General features: G+C 50.2%; 1 protein-coding gene and 2 non-coding genes across 6 annotated transcripts; 2 read left to right on the forward strand and 1 right to left on the reverse strand.

Annotated features, from left to right (window-relative positions):
* Nucleotides 1-1,916: 1,916 nt before the first annotated feature.
* On the reverse strand, nucleotides 1,917-25,458 carry ARAP3 (ArfGAP with RhoGAP domain, ankyrin repeat and PH domain 3). Of its 4 annotated transcripts, XM_029942115.1 has the most exons (32): nucleotides 23,461-25,456; nucleotides 23,283-23,344; nucleotides 23,060-23,171; nucleotides 19,731-19,931; nucleotides 19,501-19,570; nucleotides 19,115-19,235; nucleotides 18,836-19,020; nucleotides 18,640-18,746; nucleotides 17,969-18,168; nucleotides 17,785-17,870; nucleotides 17,458-17,640; nucleotides 17,165-17,300; nucleotides 16,439-16,555; nucleotides 15,851-15,998; nucleotides 15,656-15,758; nucleotides 13,673-13,892; nucleotides 12,920-12,983; nucleotides 12,519-12,682; nucleotides 9,954-10,166; nucleotides 9,577-9,682; nucleotides 8,499-8,646; nucleotides 8,127-8,195; nucleotides 7,188-7,262; nucleotides 6,973-7,087; nucleotides 4,846-4,974; nucleotides 4,627-4,760; nucleotides 4,333-4,415; nucleotides 4,200-4,235; nucleotides 4,002-4,065; nucleotides 3,765-3,902; nucleotides 3,520-3,558; nucleotides 1,917-2,956 (listed from the first exon to the last, which is right to left on the reverse strand). In XM_029942115.1, the coding sequence occupies exons 1-32, from the start codon at nucleotides 23,982-23,984 to the stop codon at nucleotides 2,471-2,473; spliced, it is 4,638 nt and encodes a 1,545-aa protein (XP_029797975.1). In that variant the 5' UTR covers nucleotides 23,985-25,456; the 3' UTR covers nucleotides 1,917-2,470. The 4 variants fall into 4 exon arrangements, with proteins under 4 accessions (XP_029797975.1, XP_029797976.1, XP_029797977.1 ...); XM_029942116.1 differs by lacking the exon at nucleotides 3,520-3,558; XM_029942117.1 differs by lacking the exon at nucleotides 23,283-23,344 and having other exon boundaries at nucleotides 23,461-23,552.
* LOC115295111 lies at nucleotides 5,649-5,728 on the forward strand. The gene has a single exon (XR_003910334.1). It is a non-coding gene; the product is annotated as a small nucleolar RNA U2-19 (small nucleolar RNA).
* On the forward strand, nucleotides 5,890-5,959 carry LOC115295110. Its single transcript, XR_003910333.1, has one exon. It is a non-coding gene; the product is annotated as a small nucleolar RNA U2-30 (small nucleolar RNA).
* Nucleotides 25,459-25,471: the final 13 nt, after the last annotated feature.

Genomic DNA, 25,471 nt, shown 5'->3' on the forward strand with positions numbered 1-25,471 from the left:
GCCTGGAGCCAGAAAGAGACCAGTCCCAGAGGAAAACAGGTATGTCTCGGGGTAATGGAAGCTAACTGGTACTTGTGAGTGGATATAAGTGGGGAGATGGGTGTGGGGCTTTGTGGCCCAGAAGGCCCCTGTCACCGTTAGAGTCTACCTTTCAGGTTCTGCACTGCAGTCCTGTGGCCCCATACTCCAGATTCACATTTCCAGCAATACATTGACAGACACCAGCACTTGTATATCAAATAGGTACCTCAAACTTTTAAAACTGCTCCTTCTAGCTGATCCTTCCCAATTTATTTTTCCCAGATAAAATAGCAAAGGGCACCTCTCTCCATCCAGTTAGGAAACTCTGAAACCCAGAGTCAATGTGCCCTTTTCTCATACCCCTACATTCCAACCGTTTACAAGTCCTATGGGTTCTATTTCTAAAATATCTCTTATTGATCACCTTCCTTCAATTTCCAAAACCAGCAACCTAGTCCAAACCCAATTATCAGTTTTCTGTCTAATATCTGGTCTTTCACTCTCCCCCCACCCCCAATTCCCACCATAATCCATTGTTCATAAAATAGCCAGTGATTTATCTTAAAAAAAAAAATCTCATCACTCTCTTTCTTAATATTTCTCAGTTGCTTTAGAATAAAATCCAAACGTCTTAGCATGGCTGCAAGGCTGTGCATTATTGGACCCCTGCCACTCTTTCCCTCTTCTGCCCATACATTTCTCTGGCTCCCCTCTCACTGTGCTTCAGCGCCCCCAGCCTCCTTGCTGTTTCTCCCGCAGGCCAAGTCTCTTCCCATTACAAAGCCTTCATGCCTGCTGGTTTCCCGCTCCTACTGGAGTGCTCCTTCTCCCAGCACTCCACATGTCTGGCTTCTTTATTTTTTATTTATTAAAATTTTTAAAAGTTTTTTTTTCTTTTTTTTGAGAGAGAGGGAGAGAATGGGAGGGGCAGAGTAAGAGAGAAAGAAAGAATCCCAAACAGACTCCACACGTTCAGAGCAGAGCCCGATGGGGGCTTGAACTCACAAACCATGAGATTATAACCTGAGCCAAAATCAAGAGTTGGATGCTTAACCAACTGAGCCACCCAGGCACCTCTTTATTTTTTTTTAAGTTTAATTATTTAAGTAATCTCTGCACCCAACATGGGGCTCAAACTCATGACCCTGAGATCAAGAGTTGCATGCGGGGGGGGGGGGGGGCCCGCCCCCCCCCCTCCTGCCTTCCCTGCTGCAAGATGACATGGGGTTGGGGGGGGCTTCGGCTGGGGAAGGGGGTGAGGGAAGTAAGTTTGACGTCAGCCTGCCGGCATTGGCGCAGCCCCCAACATTTAATCGCCCAACTAGTATGATGAAGATAAGTTGAAGTAACTGCTTGAACTAAATTTTATTGACCAGAAGACAGTACTTAATTTCACTTATTTTGGTTTTCCCTTCTGCTTTGAGTTTTACTGTAACGGCTGAGAAACTTGAAAAATAAAATGAACATGCTGTGGTCTTGAAAAAAAAAAAAAGAGTTGCATGCTCTTGACTGAGCCAGCCAGGTGCCACCAAATCAAGCCTTTTTTTTTTTTTTTAAGTACGTCCGTGCCCAACATGGGCTTGAATTCACAACCCTAAGATTAAGAGTCTGAAGTGCTCTATTGACCAGGCACCCCTTCTGGCTTCTTTAAGTTTCAGTTCATCACAGGGGCCTTCCCCATCCTCCCAGCCAAAAGGCCACCTCCACAAGCACATCACTTTTGGTCTAATTTCTTCACATCACTGAATTAGTTTGTATATTTAATGATTTCTGTTCCCCCTCTATACTGGAAGCTCCTTAAAAGGAGGACCCATCCGTTTGGTTCATACTGAACACCTAATATCTAGTTAGGTACTCAACACATTTGCTGAATGAATGAATGAAAGAAACAACAGTAGCTTTTGGTTCCGAAGTTTATTAACAGTGACACATCTTTTTTGGCTCCTCTTCACCCCAACTCCCAACCCCAGTCTCCTGACTCTAGGTCTTCAGTGTAGTTCCCAAATGTAGGAGGTGGGGTTGAACAGACTTGGAGATCATTTAGCTCTCTGGCTTCCAAATCCTTTTTTTCTTTAATGTAGTAAGCTCATTCTTTTCAAACCCCAAATCTCTCACAGGACTCCTACATATCAAATATATAAAGGAGGAGTTATCTTTGATGAGGGAAAATATGTGGGGCTTACAGTTCTACGAAACAGTTTGATGTTCACTGCTCTCCTTATTTCAGTGATGTCATGGTACATATAATGAGTGGAGGTTCAGCGAGGACCACGTTCTGACCCTGTCTGGGCAGGAGAGTCCAGAGCCCTGAGTCCTGTGGTCTTTCCATAGCACCACACTGGATTCTAGAGTCTTTCCATCCAGAGCAGAGGAGGCTCTCAGCAGTGTCTGCCATGGTGAGAACTTGGGTCTTCTGGTTACCTACTCCTTCAGACTGCTGGTCTTAGGGTCATGTGAGGGGCTGACTGGAGGGTGAACTAGAAGTGCAGGAAGGCTGGGTGGGGAAGTTAGGTGTTTCTGTCAGAAGGCCATTGGGGCTCGGGGACTGGGGGCTGGAAGGCTGGCAGGGGCTGCCCAGGCCTATGGTGGTTTCTCCCTTCCTCAGGATGAGGCTGTTAAGCTCCTGGAGTAGCTGCTCCTCCAGGGACCCACGTGCCTGGAGGCTGCTCTTTGAAGGGGGGCCTGGAGGGGGCTCAGGTGGCCTTTCCTCTGGGCCCGGGGCACCTGCCTTGGGGAAAAGGGGTTGATCAAAGGACCTCTGGCTGGTGAGGGGAGTCTCTGGGTTGGCTGTCTGATCTCTCATAGTGGAGAAGGAGGTAGAGGTGTCCTTGGTCAGTTCAGGGAAGGCTCCCACTTCCTCATACACTGGCTCCTCATAGACAGGCTCCTCTAGTTCATCTTGCTCCTCCACAGACCCCTGGGTTGACTTCATCGGCTGGATGGGAATGGGGTGGCATGAAGCAGGCGCAGAGTTAGTTACTAGATTATTAATCACTAACATTTATCGAGTTCTTCTGGGTAAAATGCTGCAAAATACTTTGCATGTACGATACCGAAACGACTCTGTACAATGGGTTACACTGCAGCTGACTGAACTGAGACACAGAGGGATTAAGTAAGTTGCCCGAGATCACACAGTGAATAAATGGAAGAACTAGGGTTTCGGTCCAGGTCTGTCTAACTTCAAAACACATTCACTTAACCACTTTTGTTCTCTTTCTCAGATCCTGTAATCACTTCCGTTTTCCTTATCACACCCTACCATCCCTTATTTTTCTGATTCCTTCTGGCCCCTCACTATACACTGATACACTGCCCCTCTCCCTCTCTGTCTCTCTCTGTCTCTCTCTGTCTCTCTCTCTCACACACACACACACACACACACACACACACACACACACTGATGGCCTACATCAGAACAGATACAGAGGGCACACTGGTTCAGGCAGCACAGAGGAACACAGATGGGCACACAGCTGAGACAGGTACAGTACTCACAAAGAACATGGACAGGGTCCTCCGGTTGTGAAGTCGCCGCTGGGCACAGGTGGGATGGGGGTGAGGGGAGGGAGAGACACAGAGACACAGTGAGGCCTGGCAACAGGAGGCAGGGGTGGGGATTGGGGACACTGAGAAGGCAGAGGGGAGCACCAGCATGACAGGCACACCACTCCCTTCCTGCAGTGTGGCAAGGACACAGGCGGGGATCAGGAGGGCACTGGAGCAGGCTGGGGGGACCTCACCAAGGTCTGATTGGCAGAGAGGAGGGTGGCCCCACTGTCATCCCCTCTGATGGGCAGCAAAGGCATGGTGCCAAACTTCTGACGGGCAAGGTCAGAGGAGGAATGGCGTCGTAAGACCACTGGCTGCTGGTCATCGTGCTGGAGGGAGATTGAGGAATTGGCACAGTGGGCACGGGAGGCACTGAAGACTAGAGCTGGGACCTCAGACCTAGCCCTCAGCTTTCTCCTTCCCCTCACCTGGGCTTTGAGGATGCTGGTGGTCCAGTCCCACATCTCATCCTCATCAGTGCAGGACAGGTAGCTGGGGGTGATCAGAGGGGAATGAGCTGGAGAGGAGGGATTGTAGCTCTAGGGATGGAGGACAGAAAAAGTAGGGAGGGAGAGGACAGGGTACAGGGCTGGGCCAGAGGAGAAGTCAGGCTGGGAGGTACTCACAGGTGCATCTTCTCCAGTATCAGTGTGAAGCCCCACCTAGGAGGCAAAGGAGAACAGAGACGGAGTGATTAGAAAGGCCAGAGAAGTGCTGGCAGGAAGGCCCTAGAAATGTGGGCTGGAGAAGGGCACTCACGGTGTTGGAGGCTTTAACTTCTTTCGGATTCCCAGGTAGACCTTGGAACCTTCCAGAGGCCACTCTCGTTCTGGTTTAGAGCTCTGAGAACAAGAAGGCAGTTAGCTCAAGAGGTGAGAGAAGGATCACAGTCAGTTGGGTCAAGAAGTCATGAAAGCATCGGGGTTATGTGATCAACAGGGTCACAGAAGTCAAAGGACCAGGGCAGCAATGAGATTGATAAGCACATGGGCTGTGGAGTGAGAGGCTTGATGCAGTCACAGCTCCTCCCATAGGGCGGCCTGCCTCCCTCACCTTCTTTTCCTTGAGCAGCAGCAAGCAGCGACCACGCAGCAGAAAGAACCTCTCCTGGAAGCGGTTTCCCAGTAAGCGGGGCGGCTCCTCCCTACATCGCAGCAGACCCACCCTTGGGCTCTCACGTCGGATACCTGGGCACAAAGGGGCAATGCTGGGCGGAGGGTTCTGGGGAAGATGCCTGGGGATGGGGGTACTGGACTGAGGAAGGGGAGTCACCTGTGAAGAGGCAGCCGGCCTGGGCCAGGGAGACTTTTCTCAAGAGCAAGGAGGCCGAGCAGGGCTCTGGGAGCTGGCACCACTGAAGGGCCTGCTCAAGGACTCTTTCCTTGGGGTGCAGGGGCCGCTCTAAGGAAGGGATAGAGTGGGAGTGAATATCAACCAGAATAGCCATCCACCGCCTGGAGTCCCCACTCCTTTCCCACCAGTCACATTCATTTGTCCAATCCACCACCCAGCCACAGGTATTTATTTCAGCACCAACTCTGGGCCAGGCACTGTGCTGGTCCTGGGGCTACAGTGGTGAGCACGAAACACAATCCCCACAGTAAAGTGAGGGAGCAGGCCTTAAATAGGTAAGTAAACCAAAGAACTGCAGACAATTAGTGCTTTGAAAGAAATAAGAAGCCAAGAGAGAGCAGGAGAGCAGCCCCTGGGACAGGGTGATGAGCAGGCAAGGCCTTTCAAATTTCCAAATTTTTTTAAACATTTATTTATTTTTTTGAGAGATAGACAGAGTGTGAGTGGGGTAAGGGCCGAGAGGGAGACACAGAATCTGAAGCAGGCTCCAGACTCCAAGTTGTCAGCACGGAGCCCAACAAGGAGCCCAAATTCATTAACCATGAGATCATGACGTGAGCTGAGGACTTCAGGTACTTAATCAACTGAGCCATCCAGGCACCCCCAGGCAAGGCCTTTCAGAAGGGGGCATTTGAAGATGAGACTGAGGCATGAAGGGGTAGGATGAACAAGCCATGCTAAGAACAGGGGAAGATTCTCTGAGATCTGCTCTTCCTGAAGTGGATCAATGATGAAAATAGCCAAATCTGAGCATCAGAAGACCTTGCAGTCTACCTGATGCATGATCTCTATAGTTCTGAGAAGCAAAAGTAATTTAAAACAGTAAGGGCTTATGCCTGGGGTGTGTGTGTGCGTGCACGTGTGTGTGTGTGTGAAGGTGATAGTATATGACTGAGGACTTGATGAGTGAGATAGGGATGGGGTGGAGGAGATACGTGTGTGTATGAAAGTCTAATCAGTTCTGAGCAATGATGAAGAGGTTTTCGTACTGACTTTTACAACTATGAAGGTTTCTACACTGGATCTGAGCTCAAAAAAAAAAAAAAAAGAACAGGGTAAGAAAATTGCAGGCATGACAAAATGCAAGAATAAAGGCCCTGAGTCAATAAAGATGTGTTTGAAGAACAGCTAGCATGGCTGAAGCTCAGAGAATGAGTTATGTGAGATGAGGTCCATGAAATAAGCAAAGGCCATATACTCAGGGTCTGTGGGCCATAATAAGGAATTAGAATTTTATTTTAAGCCCAGTGGAAAGCCACAGGAAGGTAATGGCATGATGTGATTTATACTTGCAATGCATGTTGACTGCTGGAAAATGGATCATTGGGAGGCAAGAAGGGAACACTAGCCAGTTCTTCCCTTTCTGGGGCTATACATTTTAGTGGTTAATGTTGGGAGAAGAAAGAGCAGTGACTTCTCCTTGGGTGGTAATAATGGTGGAGATGGAGAGAAGTGACAGGTTGTAATAGAATCAACAGGATTAGATGGTTGGGTTAGGTGTGAAGTTGAAGAAAAGGGAAGACTCCAGGGTTTCTGGCCTTGATAACTGAATTAGGGAAAACTGGGAATTGGCCTGGGCTTTTTGTTAGATGAAGGGTCTGGAAACTGAGTTGAATCTTGCATTTTTTAAATTAGAGATGTGTATGAGACATACAAGTAGTAGGTGTGCAGTTGGATATGTGAGTCTGGAGTTCAAAGGAGAGATCTGGGCCAGAAATAAAAACTTGGGTGTCAGCTTTATAATGGCACTTAAAGCCTTTAGAATGTATGAGGCATCCAAGGAAAAATGTAGATAAAGGAAAAGGGTCCAGGTTGAATGCTGGGCAGAGGAAGAAAAGCCTGGTTTGATGCAGAAGGGAAGCCTAGGGTTTGTGGTGTCCACAAAAGCCAAGAGAGAAGAGAGTGTTGAGACAGAGGGAGTGGTCAACAGTGTAGAATGTCCCTTCACATGCACGAGGACAGTGTCCACTATATTTGGTAAAAGTGACTGGTGACTTTGACCTCCCTTGCTCACACGTGCATCTGCACACACATGGTCATGCTCACCAAGTTCCCCGTGCTCACGAATCTCAAACGTCATCCACAAGTCCACCCCAGCCTCTGTCCCCCGCATCTCCAATACCTGGTTAGTCAGCTCCTCAGCAGTCAGTGTCGGAGACACCTGGAGTCAGGGTCAGAGCAGAGGATCCATGCTGGTCAGTCCACTGACTCTGCCCTCCCCCCAATCCTCCCATCTACCCACATGTCCCCTCAGGACTGACCTTCAGAGTGACACAGTTGTCTGGGAGCTGCTGTTCTATATAAACCTCCATGATGAGGTCTCCGGCCTGGGACAGCTGAGGGAAGGGGTAAAGTAGTCAGGAGGACACAAGAGAATGCAAAAAATCAAAGTCAGAGGACTCCCTATGTTGCCTCATCAGCACTTCCTCCACAAAAGTCTCCTCCTACCCCTCATCCCCAGTGTGGCTCAGGCCTGTATAAGGGAGAACCCCGGGAGTGGCAGAACCACATTTTCAGGCTGCATGGGTACTTCCCAAGGCGGTGCAACATATGTTTAGAAAGCCAAGTTTAGAGTGAGACTTCCTGAGTTACAACTCTAGCACTCGCTATAGTATGACTCTGAATAAGTGACCCTTAAGGCCTCTGTTTGTTTGTTTCCTTTTTCTTTTTTTATTATAATTATTTTTGAGAGAGCGAGAGAGCAAGGGAGGGACAGAGAAAGAAAGAATCCCAAGCAGGCTCTGTGCCATCAGTGTAGAGCCTGACTCGGGGCTGAAACTCACAGCGAGATCCTGACCTAGGTGCCCCGCTCTGTTTCTTTATTTGAAAAAACAGGACTATTTCATGGAGTTGTGTGATGTTAAAGTAAGAGCATAGGGCTTAGAATATAATAAGTCCTCAGCTGTTTGTTATCCTATTTATTACTATTATTCTCAGCACGTTGTCTAACTCAGCTAACTCTTCCTTGGATCTCTTACGTGCAGAACTGAAGTACTTGTCACCATTTTGTAATGAAGAATCCTCATAGTGGACTAAGTGAAGCAAATCCTAAACCAAATCCCTCTCCCCAAAGCACTCCCCTCCTTGCATTTCCCCTTTCTCTGACTGCTGAGAGCCAGTGCCCAGCAGCAGAAGGCCACCTTCCTGTCTTGATATTCCCCTCCTGGCCCACACAGGAGTCTGAGGTCAGGACAAGTTACCTGTACATCCTTCCAGGTGGTGATAAGACTGACTTCCAAGTCAATCTGAGCTACCTGGTCAGAGTCAATCTGTGGGAGAGCCAAAAAGAAGTGTGTGTATTGCGGAGGTGGGGGGTGGTGCTAGGAAATGAGGGAAGAAGGGAGAGATGTGCAAGACCAGAGGGTCTACATGAGAGCATTAGAGGCTAGCAGAGCTAAGAACCAATGGGGCATGGGCATTTGGAGTGAGGTTATGGGATAGAGGGGCCTAGGACTCTGGGGGGTGATTCCTGATTCAGAGGACCTTCAGAGGTCTGGGCTGGGGGCTTGGTGGGGAGAGCAGGATCCAGAATCCAGGAAGAGGGATGATAGTCAGGGGTTGAGAGAGCTTACATTAAAGACAGAGATGTAGCCGTCGATGAGTTCCTGTAGCACCCGCACCTCATGTTCCCCTCGCCCATCTGTCTGGAACACACTGGGTGCAAACAGCAGGGCCAAGTTCCGCGTGCACATCTGGTTTATAGTGGCACACTTTTGCACCCTGCAGAACGATGTGACATGGGTCACAAGGCATGCAGCTTGTGCTGTTGGCCAATGCATCCATTCATTCAGCAAACACTTATTGAGTTCCTACAATATACCAGGCCCTGGGGTAAGCGTTTGGGATACAGCTGTAAGACACAATAGTGGCCTCAAGGAGCTCCCAGTCTAGGGGAGAGACAGATAAGGCATGGGTGATTATACATTTTGTACGGGTCAGGAAACTTTTATGTAAAGGGACAGGCAGTAAATAGTGTAGGCTTGTAGGCCATACGGTCTCTCTTGCAATTTCTCAGTTCTACTGTGGTCATATGAGAAGAGCCATAGGTAATATATAAGTGAATGGGTGTGGCTTTACACTTCACGTAGAAAACTTTATTTAGAAATATAGGCAATGGGCTGCATTTGGCCCATGGGCCACAGCTGGCCCATCCCTGTGATATAGAGTAATCAGTACAATACAGCCAGTGTTCACCTTAGAATTATTTAAAGACCCGTCTCCCCAAGAGACTGATCAAGATAAATCTACAACTTATTCTTTGTGTCTCCTACATCTAATCCTTTGTCTGTCATAGAATAATAAAACAAAATAATATTGATTGCTCACCATTTCTGAATGCTTACTACATACATGCGAGGTGTTACAGTTGGGATTTTGGAAGGATTATTTCCTTTAACTCATGACCCTAGGAGGTGGATAATATTCATTACACCATCTTCCTTTTACAAATGAGGAAACTGAGGTTCAGAGAGTACAAATAACTTACTCAAAGTGCCACACTAGAATGGTTGAGCCAGAGTAAAACTTAGATCTGCCTGACCCCAAACCTTCATTCTCTGATGCTTCATTAGCAGTTGTTTACTGGGGGGAAGATAGACTGAGTGGCTAAAGGGTCAGAAAGGAGCCTGCAGGGGTTCTGGCCATACTGACCGATAGAGATGCCCAATGAGGGTAGCCAGCGTGTGGCGGTTAACCTGTGGCAGGCAGCCAATCACTTCTTTGTACTTCTCCAGGCGCTGATTCTTCTGGGGTAGCTCTGGGATGGAATGGGAGTGGGGTGGAGATGATCAGGGAAGGAAGTGTGGAGGGATTTTTGGAGAAACAAACCTAGGATGGGTGACCTCTGCCCCCTTCCCACCTTGACCTAAGCTGAGTCCCTGAGTGATCCTGGGGGGTCAGGAGGAAGAACTGGGGAGAAGGGCTCCCAGTCCCACAAAACAGCCTCAGGGTTTCAAGGGGGTGGTGGGGTGGAGTTCCTGGCTGTTCCTTGGCTGTCTGTGAAAAGTTCTTAGGGACCTTGGGAGTACCGGCAGCCTCCCTCCAGCGAGGCAACAACCGTGCAGAAGTCACAGGGTCATCGAGCTCTCGAAAGAAGCGTTTGAGCGTATCGGTGACATCCTCCACGAAGTGCTCCCCTGGCCGGAGCTTCACTGACCGGGCATCCCGCCGGAACTCAGCCAGGAGCCGAAGGCTACGGGCGCGGGCACCCCCTTTCCGGTATATGCCCTCCAGCTGGAGCCCTGAGAACAGCCAACATCTCTGCTCACCCTTGCCCAAAGACCCACCCACCCACGTGGTATCCAGTATCTGTGACACCCTACCCCCCCTGCACATGCTCTAGGGCTACTGGGGTAAAAGGGCCAGAGAGGAGGAAGTCTGCCTCCAAGGTCTTGACTCTCAAGAAGGTCTTTCCCTAACCATGATATTACACATAGCCCCCACCACTCTCCACCTCCTCACTATTTTTTTAAAATTTTTTACATCTTTGTTTTTTATTTTGAGAGAGACAGGCAGAGAGTGAGTGGGGAAGGGGCAGAGAGCGAGAAGGAGACAGAATCTGAAGCAGGCTCAAGGCTCTGAGCTGTCAGCACAGAGCCCAACATGGGGCTCGAACCCCCAAGGACTGTGAGATCATGACCTGAGCCAAAGTCGGATGCTTAACTGACTGAGCCACCCAGGCACCCCTCACTATTTTGGTTTTGAAATAGCACTTTCAAATCATATTACAGTTGATCCTCACTATTCAGATTCCATATTGTGAATTCATCTACTTGCTAAAATTTATTTGAAACCTCCAAACCAATAATTGTGGCAAGTTTCCCGTCATTTGTGAGCATGTGCAGAGCAGAGAAGAATTTGAGTTTCCTGCTGGTCACATTCCCAGGTAAGCTTTCATATGGTAAACAAGTATAGTCTTCATGGTATATATAGAACAACATTTTTTGCATTCTTTGCCTTTTTTGGGGGTTGGGGGTAGTTTCACTATTTGAAATGGCCCCCAAGTAAAGTGCTGGAGTGCTGTGTAGTATCCCTAAGTGCAAGAAGGCTGTGATGTGCCTTATGGAGAAAATATGTGTGTCAGATAAGCTTTCCTCATGCATGAGTTACAGTGCTTCTGGCTGTGAGTTCAAAGTTAACAGATTACAAGCATATATTAAAGCAAGTGCCTTTAAACAGAAACACACTTAAAACAAAGTTACATATTGATGGATCAGTCGCTGAGAATGTGACCAGAGCTTCCCAGGAATCCAACCCTGTGTTTCCACTGGGGCAACAATTTAGTATTCATTCATTCAGTGTTTGCAATAACTTCATAGAACAAAACTACCAAAACTACCATGAATAATGAGAACTGACTGTATTTTTCTTACTTATTACCCATCTCTCCCACTAGTCTCTGTGCATCATAGAACCTTCCCTTTTCACTGCTGTATATCCAGTATCTGGCACATGGGAGCAGCTCAGTAAACATCTGCAGAATGAAGAGCAGCAGTGCAGAAACTGTGGAGGAGTGGGTATAAGCACCCATGCTCTTTCTCCAGGGCTTTCACTGGACCGCTGACTTAATCCCTTCTTTGAACATGAGGGAGACTGAGAAGAGGATGGGATTTAGTGAGCAGGGAAAGTCATTGCATGACACTACTACCAAGGTGTGGAGAATGTCATTAGCCACTGACTATTCACTGTCCATGTTGTAAGCACAACTATTTGTAGTTAATGGATGCGTCTTCCCCCTCTTATTCCTTCCTTAGTTTTCCGTGATGTTTCCTTCTCAAGAGTCCTGCCTTCTAGGGGCGCCTGGGTGGTTCAGTCGGTTAAGCATCCGACTTTGTCTCAGGTACTGTTCTCATAGTTTATGAGTTCAAGCCCCACATCACACTCTGTGCTGAAAGCTCAGAGCCTGGAGCCTGCTTCAGATTCTGTGTGTCTCTCCATCTCTGCCCCTCCCCGACTCATGCTCCATCTCTCCCTTCAAAAATAAATAAACATAAAAAAAATTTTTTTAAAGAGTCCTGCCTTCTAACGGGAGGGGCTGGGGCTCATCAAGGAGCTAGATTCTACTTGGTCCCTCCTTGAGGTGGAGAATAAAGCAGAGGCCAAAAAGCCACAGAGAATTCTGGGAGCCACTCTCACAGCTGAGCCTTTATGCCTGGAAAAACTCCCACACAGAATAATTCTGCTCAGACCTTCAAGGATTTTGCTGCACAGCTTGGCTCTGGCCGTACAGCTGCCCCCTCTTTGTTCTTTATGGCTCTACATCTCCAGTCACATTTCAGTGCTGCTCTGCTCTCCCTCCTTACCCACGGCCCACTAACAGCGACCTTGGAACACTTACTACCTGCCAGATGCTGTGCTAAATGCTTTACATATGTTCTCTTACTATCGCAAGTATCCTGGAAGATGAGGACTGTTAGTAGCCCCATTCTACCAATGGGGAAGAGGCTCAGAAAGATAAAGAAACTTGCCAAGGGTCATACAGCAGGTTGTTGTTAGGCTGCAATCTCCGAGGCAAAGCTCCATTAGGCAGGTCACCTGGATGTTCCTATGTCCCCCATCCCCTACTGGCTCAGTATTGGCCAGTACCCACTCACCATGCTGGGTGACAAAACTGATGCAGGCATCCACGATGATGGGGATGTCACCCCGGCTCATCTGCTGCTCTTGCAGCCCTGTGCCGCCCCCGCCAGCTGCCCCCTCAATGGCTGTGGTCCATGCTGAGAAATCCAGCCGGCCCTCCCCCTGCAGATACAGGGTCCTGAGACCCGAGAGGCCTAAGTCAGAGCCAGCTCCAGAGGGTCCTTTAAGAGCCCCGGGATCACAAGGCCCAGACTTCCAAGAGCCACCAGCAGGGGGCAGCAACATTCAACCCAGACAGAGCCCGTGAACTAGGCAATCGAATTTGAGGAAGTGGGTCACAGTCCAGCAGACCAGGGTGGAGGGCAGGCTGGGCTCTAGAAAGAGGGACCCAGGCAAGGATAAGGGCAACACTTACCTTCCTGTTTCCACCAGGACCAAATGCTCCTTCTTGTCTGGGGTGTCAGCTGCTGAAACCACACCTAGAAAGAGAATCATGAGACATTATCGTGATTGTCTTCATCATAGTAACTAATATTTACTAAGTATTTAAGGTATGTAGGTGGCAGGCTACAAACAATGCTGTATTAAATCCTGTAAATTACATACTCTTATATCCCCATTTTACAGGTGACACATTAATGCTCAGAAAGGTTAAGGTGCTTGTCTCATTACTTGTTATAAAATGGCAAAGCTGAGCTGGAACTCAGGTCTCTTGTGTCCAAAGCTGTCTGATATTATCCCATACTGTCCTCTTTGAAGAAGTAAGAGTACCCAGTACCCCCTCCCAGTCTCTAACCAGCAAATAACTCCAAATAACAATAACAGTAACATTTATAACATGTAACATTTATTAAACACCTATAAGATAGGTCCTACCAGGCTCTGTAATAAATGTTTCACTTGCACTGTCTTATTTGAAACTACAACTCTTTCACTGTGCCCATTGTAAAGATGAGGAAACTAAGGCACAGAAAGGTTAAACAACTGGTACTAGGTCACATAGCTAGAAAGTGATAGAGGTGGAGGTCTGTGTCTGGGCAGTCTGACTCCAGAGCTTGGGCCACAATACACTAAATTCTGCTGCTTCAATAGGGATCCCCAAATAGATGAAGGTCCACTATCCTCCACCCCATGGCAACCTTTCATCCCTGTCCCCACACTTGCTCACTGATTTCCTGTAGCCTCCGCAGATGCACCATGTCCTCAGGGGCTGGAGGGCCAGGGCCCGGTGCTGGACACAGGAAGAGGTGATCACCACGAAGAAGTCCGAACCCTGACAGCCAGAGGCCAGAGGCCAGGGCTGAATGGGTGGGAGAGCGCAGCCACAGGCGGCCTAGCCGCAGCAGCCCAGGGCCCAGCAGCTGGTGACAGCTCAGCGGGGAGAACCACTGTGAGTCAAGAGGAGGAGGGGAACAAGGAGGATGGGGAAAGAGACGAGATGGGGGAGAGAAATAAGAGTGAGAAGGATAGGGAAAGAGATAAAGAGAAAGCAGAAGAAAGAGAGGAATGAAAAGCGATGGGGAGAGAACAAAAGAAAGAACCAAGAACACAGGAGATGGATGGAGAAAGACAGGAAAGAAATGCAGTTCAATTTAATTTGCTCTAGCCAACACAGAGAAGATCTGTGTGGCAGCCTTATGCCGTTAATAGGATGTAGGGGTAAGAAGGAATGGGGAGCCCAAATGCTACAACAAGAGTCACGTTGTGCTGGGAAATCCCACCACCCTAAGGGGCCAGGGGCGGATTCGTGGAGAAACGAGTGTTGGAGGTGGTCTGCAAAGTAGTGCTTCTCCAACTACCTGTGGTGAAGGAACAAGGAGTTCTTCTTTTCTTTTTTTTTTTTTTTGTTCAAAATCCTAATCTGTTACTAACAGTACTTCTGTAAAAAACAGTAAAAATGAACTACTAGGAAAGTAAACTGAAAAATGAAATACAAAATATAAGCCCTCCCTTTGAAAAAATTAGATGCTACACATAATATCACTCTGTCACATTCCAATGGATGTTTGAGCATTTCCCACAGAGGAGTGTGACATGCTCCTCCTGGTGAGGCCAGGAGGAGGCCCTTGGACTTGGGTAATGGGAAGTCACTAACCACCCCCACAGGGTAGATGCTCAGAGTGTGGCAGAGGAGGGCAACCTCGAGGGCTTAAGGAGGAAGCGTGTGCCTGCCAGGGCACACGACTATCTGAGGGGTTGTCCAGAGGGCACCAGGGTGATAAGCTGAAGGTGGAACAGGGCTGAGGGAAAAAAAGTTAAGGATGGGAGCAATTAGAGCGATCATCATCTTCACCATTACTATTTCAACACCCACAGATGGAGGGCCTGCTGTGTGCCAAGCAGCACGGGTCTCACATGTCACTTAGTCCTCAACCCTGAGGGGTGCATCTTTTACACCCACTCTATCCGTATGGAAAAGCTCACGAGGCTGAGTTGGAGGACTTAAATCTCAGGATGTCTGACTTTAGGGCCTGAACTTTTTTTTAATATTTATTTATTTTTTTAAAGAGCACAAGTTGGGGAGAGGCAGAGAGAAGGAGATAGGATCCAAAGGGGGCTCTGCACTGACAGCAGCAAGATCACTGTGAGGCTCATGAACGGGAGATCATGACCTGAGCCAAAGTCGATTCTCAACTGACTGAGCCACCCAGGCAGCCCTTAGGGCCTGAACTTTTAATTCCAGGGAGAGGGTGCAGGACAGAGACTAGCTTGCCTGGGAATGGAGATGCTGGGCCTCATAATGGCAGCCTCACTTGTGCACTGGGAGAACTTGGGGAAGGGAAAGTGGGAGTTAGAGGCAGCCTTTCCTTGGGAAGAAGGCCTGCACAGTGAGGTTCAAGTCATTAGCTTTGGAGACAGAGGCTTGTTTTTGATCCTGTGCTCTGCCTCCTAGCTGTGTGACCTTGACCAAGTGACTTCATAACCTGTGTAATTGTTTCCCTGTATGTGAAATACTGATAATCCTTTCTTCTGAGGGTTGTTGTGAAAGTTAAATGAGCTACTGAGTGGGCAGTGCCTAACACTGTCCTAGCACAGCTGTTAATGTTGGTGGACTTGGTGGGGGTGGCTGTAGGAATAGGAAAGAGCAGGATGGGGACAGCTGGGGACAGGGAAATCATGGGCTGTCAGGGAGGGCTCTTGGCTGACTCACCTTGCCCACAGCACTGGTCCAAGCTTCCAGACTGTCAGCTCCATCTGTGCCAAAATGCTGGATCCTTCCCCCAGTGAGGATGAGCTCAAAGGAAAAGGGGAACCTAGAAAGAAAGTGAGGTTAAGGAAGAGAATGGGGGCCAAGAGGGGGCTGGCGGGCTCAGGATCAGAAAGGGCAAAGGGGGAGCGTGGTTACCTGTCCAGGTCACTTGGGTCAGTGGGTGGGGGACTCACACCCAGACATACAACATCTTGGGGCTGGATGAGGCTGAGGGGTTCAGGGCTGGTTTCTGACACAAACATTTCCAGAGCCGCTCTCAGCACACACCACAGACGGGGGGGAGCTGAGGGGGAGGCTGATGGTCAGCAGGCAGAAGACATCTGTCCCTACCATCATAATTCCCATTTGCCAGATATTTATTCTTTCTATGCCAAACACTCCGCCTGTGTATGATCTCATGTAATCTTCACAACACTGTGAGGTGGGTATCATCTTCAGTCCTCTTTCCAGATGCGTGGAAACTGAGGCTCAGAATTTGAGTAGTTTGCCCAAGTTACATTAGTAGGAAGTAGCAGAGCTGGGATTTGGGCCAGACATTCTGACTCCATAGGACAGGCTCCCAGCTATCACCCAGTGCTGACACCGGGCATGGTCCCTCTCTTACTCCCAGCACCTAGCCCACTCCAGGGTATGGCCCTACTTGCCCGTCCCAACCGTCTGGGGTACACTCTTGCTCATCCCAGCCTCTGCTCCATCTCCTCCCATCCTTGGCTCCCCTCTCACCATCACGGCCTCTGCGAGTAGGTGGGGGTCCAGCTTTGTTGCTGATGGGACCACAGTATAGGAAGCTGCTGTAAGTGGCAGGTACCACCACCTCATTGTACACACCAGGGGAAGAGTCTGCAAGGAGAAGTGGTGGCTTCAGTGCAGTGCAGTGGGATGGCCTGAGCCATCAGGGAAAGAATCAGATTGAGGAAGACAGTGGGACCTGACTCCACTGGCAGCATGGCCAAGTCGAACCCAGCGGGGCTCACTGCCCAGATTAGAAAAGGTGGTGGCAGGAAGCAAGACTCCAGCCCTTGCCCACTGCCTCTCCCCACCAGCCATCCAGTCACCCATCAGCCCAGGGTGTAAGACTCTAAGCATGGACCATCCTAGAAGTGTCAGCCCCTCTGGCCTGACCCCTGGAGAAAAACCTCTTTAGATGATGGTTTCTATGATAAGCCTTCCCCCAGGAAGATGAGATCTCCCTTATGGGTGGACCCTGTCAGGGGTTCACCAGCACAAACACCTCTAACATCCAGATCCATCCCAAGCAGTGGCCGCCATTGTTCATTTCATGATATCAGGATATAGGCCCCAGAGGATCTAGAAGGTTGGGAAACTACCCAGACTGGGCCATTTGATGGGATGAGTCAAAGGGGACATGGGTCTCCCTGGAACAATCAAGGCACAGGTCAGGGTTGAGAATTCTTAGGGCATGAGAAAGGAGGTCCTTCTGGGGATTACCTGGGAGCATGAGACCAGAGAAGCTGCCATCAGGTGCTGAGGGGGACCAGGGCTCCTCTCCCTCAGAGGCCTCAACACAGAGGAGCTGGGTCATGTTCTTCAGCAGGTTGGGTCCTGCCACAGCTGCACACAGTGCCTGCAGAAGGGGAAGGGCGTCTGTCAGTCCCAAGACCCAACCTGACAGTGTGGGGACAGTCCTCTGGTCATCAGAAATGGCCCCAACCCCACACCAAGTCTAGGCATTTCAACTCAGAAAATGCCCTCCTCCATCAGCCACAACCTGTCCCTCCTACCTGGAGAAGCTGGCCATGATCTGGATACTGAGGGTGGGGCTTCCGGAAGAGACCCAGTCGGTACTTTCGGGAGATGAACTCTCCCCGGGGGCCAGGGCTTGCATCTGGATGCAGCCCCTCACCTAGGGGTAATGCCGCTGCCCAGAAGCGGTTGGCACGATCATTTCCCAGGACAATGAACAACTGTAGGATGACAAGGGGCAGAGGCAAGTGACAGGAACTCAAGAGTCCTCAGACATTTCAATCCTGACCCCAAGCTGGGCCCACGGCCTCTTTTGGATGCTTTTCTTCCATCTTCTCCACTTTCCCCCTCTTGAGACTCCTCACCTGCACTATCTCATTACTCCACACACTTGTGTCCAGCTTCAGGCTCTGTACTTTGGAGATCCCAGAACCCAGGGCTCGGTGCTGACCTGTTAGGGTGTGAAGAGTATGTGGTAGAGATCCCCAGAGCCCCCAGCCCCAGGCCTCCCTCCCTCTTCCAGTGTCAGCTAAAGGCCCCAGCCCTCACCTGCACACTGCTTGCAGATGACCACCCCCAGGTTGACAGCAGCCCAGTCTGGGCGGGAGGCGCCACAGTCTGCACAGTGCCGGTTTGCTCGATTGGACCAGATTTTCTCAGCCACCTCGTAGTCAGACAGGGTCTCGGTTACTGCTTCCTGCAGAGCGGCCGCCCAGCTCTGCCGAGCACCCCCAGACTCGGCTGTGAAGCTGAGGGGTGGACAGCCAGTCTGTGGGCATGGATACCCCCTCCTACCTGTCCCATCCCACTGGCCATTCCTGCAGGAAAAGTGCAGGCCACATCTGGACCAGCCCAGACCCTCCTGAGACCTTGACCCTGATCACTGGAATTCCATCAGTGCACACCCACTGATATCCTACTAAGGAGGCCTCCAGTCCTCTGCCCACCCTGGCCTCCTTCAAAAGCCTCTCCCCCAGGGGCACCAGAATGGCTCAGTTGGTGAAGTGTCTGACTTGGCTCAGGTCATGATCACCCTGTTTGTGGGTTCAAGAGTGCAGAGCCTGCTTGGGATTCTCTCTCCCTCTCTCTGTGCCCCTCCCCCACTCACACTTTCTCTCTCTCTCTCTCTCTCTCTCTCTCTCAAGATGAATAAATAAACCTAAAAAAAAGTCTCTCCCCCAGCCCTGCCTCCTGCCAGTCTGGACCAGTCTGGGCCCCACCTGAAGCAGCGATTGGGCGTGAGCAGATCAAAGCTTCGACTCTTGGTCTCCCTGACGCTGCATCCTTGCAGTTCAATGAAGCAGATCCCAATGCCCGAAGAAAAGGCCTGGTGGGATCGTGGGAGTTGGAGCAGGTTCAGTGAGGTGCCAGAATGGGCTAGGCCAGGCTCCTTGGCCTTCGCCATGTCCTTCTTACCTGCTCACTCTTGTACAGGGCCAGCTCTCCAGGGCTCAAAGCAGCAAAAACCTTGGCCTTGTGTCCACGAAGCTCCAGCATGCCTGTGCGGAGGGGTCGAGGCGGCTGAGGGGGCCGGGGGTGGCCCAGGAGGCGCTGCTCCCTCAGGCAGGATTGCAGTGTGGAGCACCATGTGTCCCGCTGGGCTGGTTGGGGACAGAGAAGCAGAGTTAGCCAGCAGCTGTGTGTTCACATGGCCTCCTTGCCCCCACCCTGACACAGTAGGGCCCTGATTCTCACCCTCGCTCTCTGTGCGAAACACAAACACCCTCTGGCCAGTGATGACCTGGAACTTGTTGTCCTTGCTGCTGCGGGTCATCTCAATGGCAGTCAGAGGGATCACACCTTTGGGGAAGGGATCCTGGAGAGACAGCCCAGTGACCCAAAGGGATTGCTAATCGGTCATGTGTGCTGACCCGGGGGCCAGCACCAACTTTTAATGAGATCAGTATTCATTCCATAAGCAGTGGGGTACAGCTGCTAACGTAGCTACTTTAGATGCTGACATCAGTCATGTGGTGACCCCCCACCATGGGCTTCCCATCTTCTAGTCCTGAGCCTTTCTCAGCCTCCTCCCTCCCTTTCTCTTTCCCTAGCCCAACATATAGCATCTTCCAGACCCCCACCTTATCATTGCCAAAGTACATCAGACTCCTGCCATTGAACTGCACAAAGCGCCTCTGGAAAACGTAGTTTCTGGGAAGGCATCAGCAAGATGAGTGAGTGGTGGAGGCTGTATCCTGAGGCTCCTATGATCTGGGAGTACCTGGGACCTGACCCCTTCACCACCACCACCCAGCCTCCCTCTTGCCTCTTCTCCCTCCCTACCCTCCCATTCCCTCCCCAGTAGCCCCACCCCTGAGGGGAGAGCTTGTCTAGCCAGCCACTGAGTAGGGGTGTGGGGCGGTCTGCTGTGGAGGAGAAGCTGGCATAAGGTGAGATGAGGTCATCATTCATCTCCATGTCCAGATTGGGCAGTGAGAGGGTGGAATCCCCAGGCAGCTCAAGGCTGGCATAGCCAGCATCCTCCCGTGCTTCCAGATCCTGCCTGCTGAGCCTTAAGTGGGGCAAGAGAGAAGATACATTAGACCCAGTTCCCTAGACACTCCCACCCACAGCACTTCACAGAATGGTTGGATCACTTTTCAAACAGGGAAAGAGGGAAGTGGGAAACCCAAAAAATTAGCATAGAGCCTCTTCCCTGAGCATGCTTGGATTTTTTTATTGGAAAAGTTTCAGTCCCTCTCCTTTGCCATTAGTATTATTTGGTAGAAAAGTTGGGGGAAAGGCTGTGTAGCTGGCTTTCTGCCACAGTTGCCAATATCTAATCAATAAGTCTTTCTTGGTTCTTTCTCCAAAATGTGCTTGACTTTCTCTCCCTGGACCAATTCCCATCCGTTCTCACCAGGGTGATATGAATTGTCTAACTGATCACCTGCTTCCACTCCTGCCCCCCCTTGTACATCATTTTCCACCACTACCAGGCACTCCTTTAAAAATGCAAATGATCCTCTCTGCTCCTCCCCTGCTCACCTTCTGTCTCTCTCTCTCCAAAATAAATAAGCATTAAAATTTTTTAAAAAGGTGGGGTACTTGGATGGCTCAGTTGTTTAAGTGTCCAACTCAACTCAGGTCACAATCTTACTGTTCTTGAGTTCAAGTCCCGCGTCAGGCTCTGTGCCGACAGCTCAGGACCTGGAGCCTGCTTCAGATTCTGTGTCTCCCTCTCTCTATGCCCCTCTGCCACTTGTGCACACATGCTCTCTCTTTCTCTCTCGTTCTCTCGTGCTCTCTCTCAAAACAAATAAACAAATGGGGAAAAAAACCCAGTTCCCCAGCCTACAGTGCAGCTAAGGTTGGGAACCATCACTCTACGCTATTCGTTTCTTAACTTCAGTAAGAAATTGAAGCAATCAGACAAGAACCCCCACAAACTCCCAGTGCCTCATCTACCCAATTTCACACATTCTTTACATTCCTTCTGCTGCTGTCATAAACATCCCTGTCTGAAAACAGTCCTTCCTCTGTGCACCATCCTCTCACCAACACAAGGATGTTGTTCCAGACTTTCTCCCCTCCCTCTCCCCGACAGCAGCTAATTTCCCTCTCTACCAGATCCCTGCACTCCATCTATAAACATATGTAACACTGCCTCCTACAAAAATCATTTGTTGACTCCACTTCCACTATCAACAACCACTCAACTCTCTGCTCTTCTTTGCAGAAAAACGCCTCAGAAATGTCATCTGTACATTCCAACTCCATCTGTTATCTGTTGAGGCCATTCTGATCTGGCTTTCACCTCTACCCCTTGTCAAGGTCCCCAGTGACCTCCACATTGCCAATTCCAGAGGCCAATTCTCAGTCTTTGTCTTTCTTGACCTCCCAGCACCATTTGGACTGCTGACCTCCCCCTCCTCCTTTCTTCACTTGGCTCCTAGGACATCACACTCTTCTGGTTTTCCTTCTCCTTCTCTACTCATTTCTTTTTAGTCTGTTTTGCTGGTTCTTCCTCTTTTCCCAAACCTCTTGATATTGAGGGTATGCCAGGACTCTAATCTTGGTCCTCTGCTCTATCGACACTCACTCACAGCTACATATACCCACCTAGATGCCGCAAACTCACAGATTTACATCTCCAGCTCAGACCTCTCCCCCAAACTCCAGACTTGTATATTCACTGGCCTATGTGTCATCTCTTCTTGGGCTTATAATATATACCTCAAAGTCAGCACATCCAAAACAGAGCTCCTGATCTCCCCACCACCCCCTGCTTTGCACACAGTTTCCCCATGTCAGATCAGAGTAACTCCAGAAACTTTCCGTTGCTCGAACAGCACCATCCAACAGAAGTCAATGCGAGAACCACATACGTAATTTTCAATTTTCTAGTAGCCACATTAAAAGGTAAAAAGAAACAAGTGAAACTAATTATATTTTATTTAATCCAACCTACTCAACATATTAACCTTTTATTATGTCATCTGTATAAAAGGTAAGATACTTTATGTCTGCTTCTGTTATACTCATCCAGTACTGATTTTTTCTTTTCATACTAAGTCTTTCAGATTTGGTAGGTTACAGCACATCTACTCCAGACTAGCCACATTTCATGTGTTGAGTTAGCACATGTGGCTAGTGGCTACCACACTGGACAGTGTAGCTCAGACTGAAATCCTTGAGGTCGTTCTTGACTGCTCTTTTCTCTCACAACCCAGTTTACTAGGAGAGTTTGCCTTCAACATATAACCCAAAGCCAACCACTTCTCAACATCTCCACTACCATGACCTAGTCTGAGATGTCTCATCTAGATTACTGCAATAACCTTGTAACTAGTTTCTCTGCTTCTCCTTTTGCCCCTAGAGCCATTCCCAACAGAGCAACCAGAGGGATTCTTAAAATGTATTCAAAACCCTTCCAGTGGCTTCCCATTTCACTTAGAGTCAAAGTGAAAGTCCCCATAGGGTCCTACCTGATCTGGCTCCTTTTACCTCTCTGACATCATGTCCTCCCACACTTCCTGCCCTAGCCACTCTACTTCAGCCTCTCTGGCCTTGTCAACAGTCCTGGGTCTATCTGGAAGCCTCTATTCTAGCCACTCCCCCCTGCCTGGGACACTTATTCCAGACACTGTCATGATTAACTCTCTCACCCCCTTCATTTTGCTCAAGCGTCATCTGAAAACACTCCGACAACTCTTAATGAAAAATTACACCCCACTTCCCTCTCACTCCATCCCAGCCTTCTTACCCTGCTCTATTTTTTCCCATGGCACTTAACAGCTTTTAACATATGATGTAACTTATTTATTATGCCTATTTTTATTTGACAATCTCCCCACAGGGGAAGGGATTTCTGATCTATCTCAAGTATCTACAACCTCTGGGATGCAATAGGTGCTCCATAAAGATTTGTTAAATGAAAGCATGAAAAGTACTTCTCCGTATTTTAAGTTATATACCCATCTGTTTGTCTATTTGCTTCACTTCCTGTCTGCCCCACTGAGTCACAAGAGGCTTGAGGGGGGTTACTGGGTCTGCCATAGTCCTCCTATATCTCGAGTATCTGACGGGCACACAGTGGACACTTGATACACACTTGATGAATAACTGGATGCGTGGCCACCCCCCAACTGTTCCTCAAGCTTCCTTCTTCCTGCCTTCACCACCCTATTGACTACTCACCTGTGTTCAGCCCTGTCCTGACAGACGCCTCTGGCTTCTCTTCTGTCAGGTGGCCCTGGGACCCCCACAGGCTGGACACCGTAGTACAGGCAACCAGGGTCCATGATGTGTACTGGCAGGGGCAGTAATGGGGGGAGACAAGGAAGAGGAGATCAGGTGGGAGTGTCTCAGGTCCTAAAGGGACCTGTCTCTCTCCCCCCACAACCTATGATAACCCACCTACCTGTGCCTGTTGTGGGCCTGAGGGCAGGGGTGGGGGCAGGGGCCTGGGAGCCGTCTGGGGCCCTGAGGGAAAAGGTCTAGTGATCATTAAGGGAGAGAGGAGAGAAGAGAAACCCTCATGTCCTGCTCCTTCCTGCCCCCACCCAGCAATGGATCCCAAGGGAGCCAACCCCACTCACATGTCCTGAGCTGTCTGTGCCCCGCCTCTTAAGTCCAGGCCAAAGTAGATGGCATTTGGCATCATTTCCACAGTATTCAAGGCTGAAGTCTGCTCAGAGGAGGAGGTTGGGAGAGGAGGGGACTTCGGGCTGGACTCCGGGCTCCTGGACACTTCTGGTCTCCAGAGGGCTGGGCTCACTCCAGGTCTTTGGGTGGTGGTGGGACTACTGAACCCACCAAATACTGTCCTGGGCTTAGGCACAGGTTTGGGGGGCTGGGGTTGAGGGGCTAGGCCAGGGGATGGCTCCATGGCACTGTCCAACTGGGAATCCAGGGAGCCCTCTGCAGCACCTGCCTGCAGCAGGCGCAGAATGCGTTTCCGGTGACCTGTGGCACTGACGCCCAACTGCCTCAGCTCCTCGTGGCCCAGGCCCCGGGCTGCACCCGCTGTAGCCAGGCCATGCCTTCGGAACGTGTCTGCATACTGCTCCAGGTGCACTGTGGCCAGCCACACAGCGATGTCCAGGTCCTGAGGGGCAGCCATGGGGGCTCAGGCCATTGCTGGGGGGAGCGGCAGGGTGAAGGGAGGGCTCAGGCTGAGATTCCCCCTCCCTGTCCTGAAGTCTGAGGCCTGGACAGGGGGTAGGTACCAGACTTGTGTTTCTCCAAAGAAAAATGACCAGTGGCCAGCAGACTGGAGGAAGAGCCATCCCAGAACATCAGAAAGGGCTTTCTTATTATAGAGGAATCCCTTCGTTTGCAGATGAGGACACAGAGACCCAGAGAAGGAAAGAGGCTTGCCCTAGGCTCACAACAAATTGGTGGAAGTGTTGGCCCCCAAGCTCCTGACCACCCTAGGTCTGGACCAAAGCTCTGCCTCTGCTGGACTGCACACTCAACCAAGTCAGCATGGGACAAGATGACAGAAGTCTGCTGGGGCAGGATGGAATGGGATGGTGGGGAAGAGAGGCTGCATGATGAGGTCTAAAGTGGGTACACGGGCAGCTGTGGCACAGGAGGAGGGAAGAGGTACAGATCCCACTCCCCCTGGTTTTCAGAGCTGAGGTACAGGCTCAGCCATCCTAATCCTGGTCATTCCCAGTTCCTCCTCCCCTTCCACCTATTGTCTCTGCTCAGACTTCCTTCCTGTCCCTCCAGCCCTGGCCGCCCCCACATCCTGTCTGCCTTGGTCAGGCTGCCCAGAGATCCCTAACTAGTCTCAGCAACTGGGGTCCTGGCTGTGGGAAGAGGCCACGTGAGGAATGGGGATAGGTGAGAATTGAGCCGGAAAGAGGAGAACGCAGAGGCCAGGGGTACTCCAGGGTCTTCACTCTCCACCAACCTGAAGCATGTTCACACAGGAGCATGCATAAGTGAGCACCCTCCCTGTAGCGACTCAGGAGTGTGAAACAACATCCTCCTACCTCTGCTTTCTCCAAATCTTCCTCTTCTCACCTTTCCCTTTCCCTGCCCATGCCCTTGGGCTCAAGTCTCTGAGGCTCTGCCCCATTCTGCCATCCTGACCCTGACCCTGGTCTATTCTCTGGACCTGTCTCAGATTTTGTCTCCCTGGAGTTTTCTCTCTGCCTATCCCTTTCTCTACCCCACTCCATCTGTCACTACCTCTATTTAAATCCATCTTTGTTCCTCTCCTTCTTTTGCTCTCTGTCATTAAGCCTCTCCTTGCCTCAGTCTCCAATTTCAACTAAACCTTTATTTGTATGTGACTCCGGGTTTCTGTCTCGCTGCCTCCCTTCCTGTTAGGCTCTCTCCCACTTTTTTCCTATGGGGTCCTGACTAGGACTCCCTCTCGCCCCAGCATCAGTTCTGTCCTTTCTGCCTCTCCGCAGCTGGGCCCCGGCCCCAAGCTAGTTAGGACCTGACTCAGAGCCCAGTTTCCCAGTGACTCAGATCCAGCCCGAGGGCACGGGACTGGGAACCCGGAGGTGCGCGGGGCAGGAGTGCCGGGGGCGGGCCGGGCAGCGCTGGGCAGCACGGACTGCGACGAGGGAGGGGGCAGAGGCCGGGCCA

This window comes from Suricata suricatta, chromosome 6, assembly GCF_006229205.1.
Source record: "Suricata suricatta isolate VVHF042 chromosome 6, meerkat_22Aug2017_6uvM2_HiC, whole genome shotgun sequence".
Classification (NCBI taxonomy): domain Eukaryota; kingdom Metazoa; phylum Chordata; class Mammalia; order Carnivora; family Herpestidae; genus Suricata; species Suricata suricatta.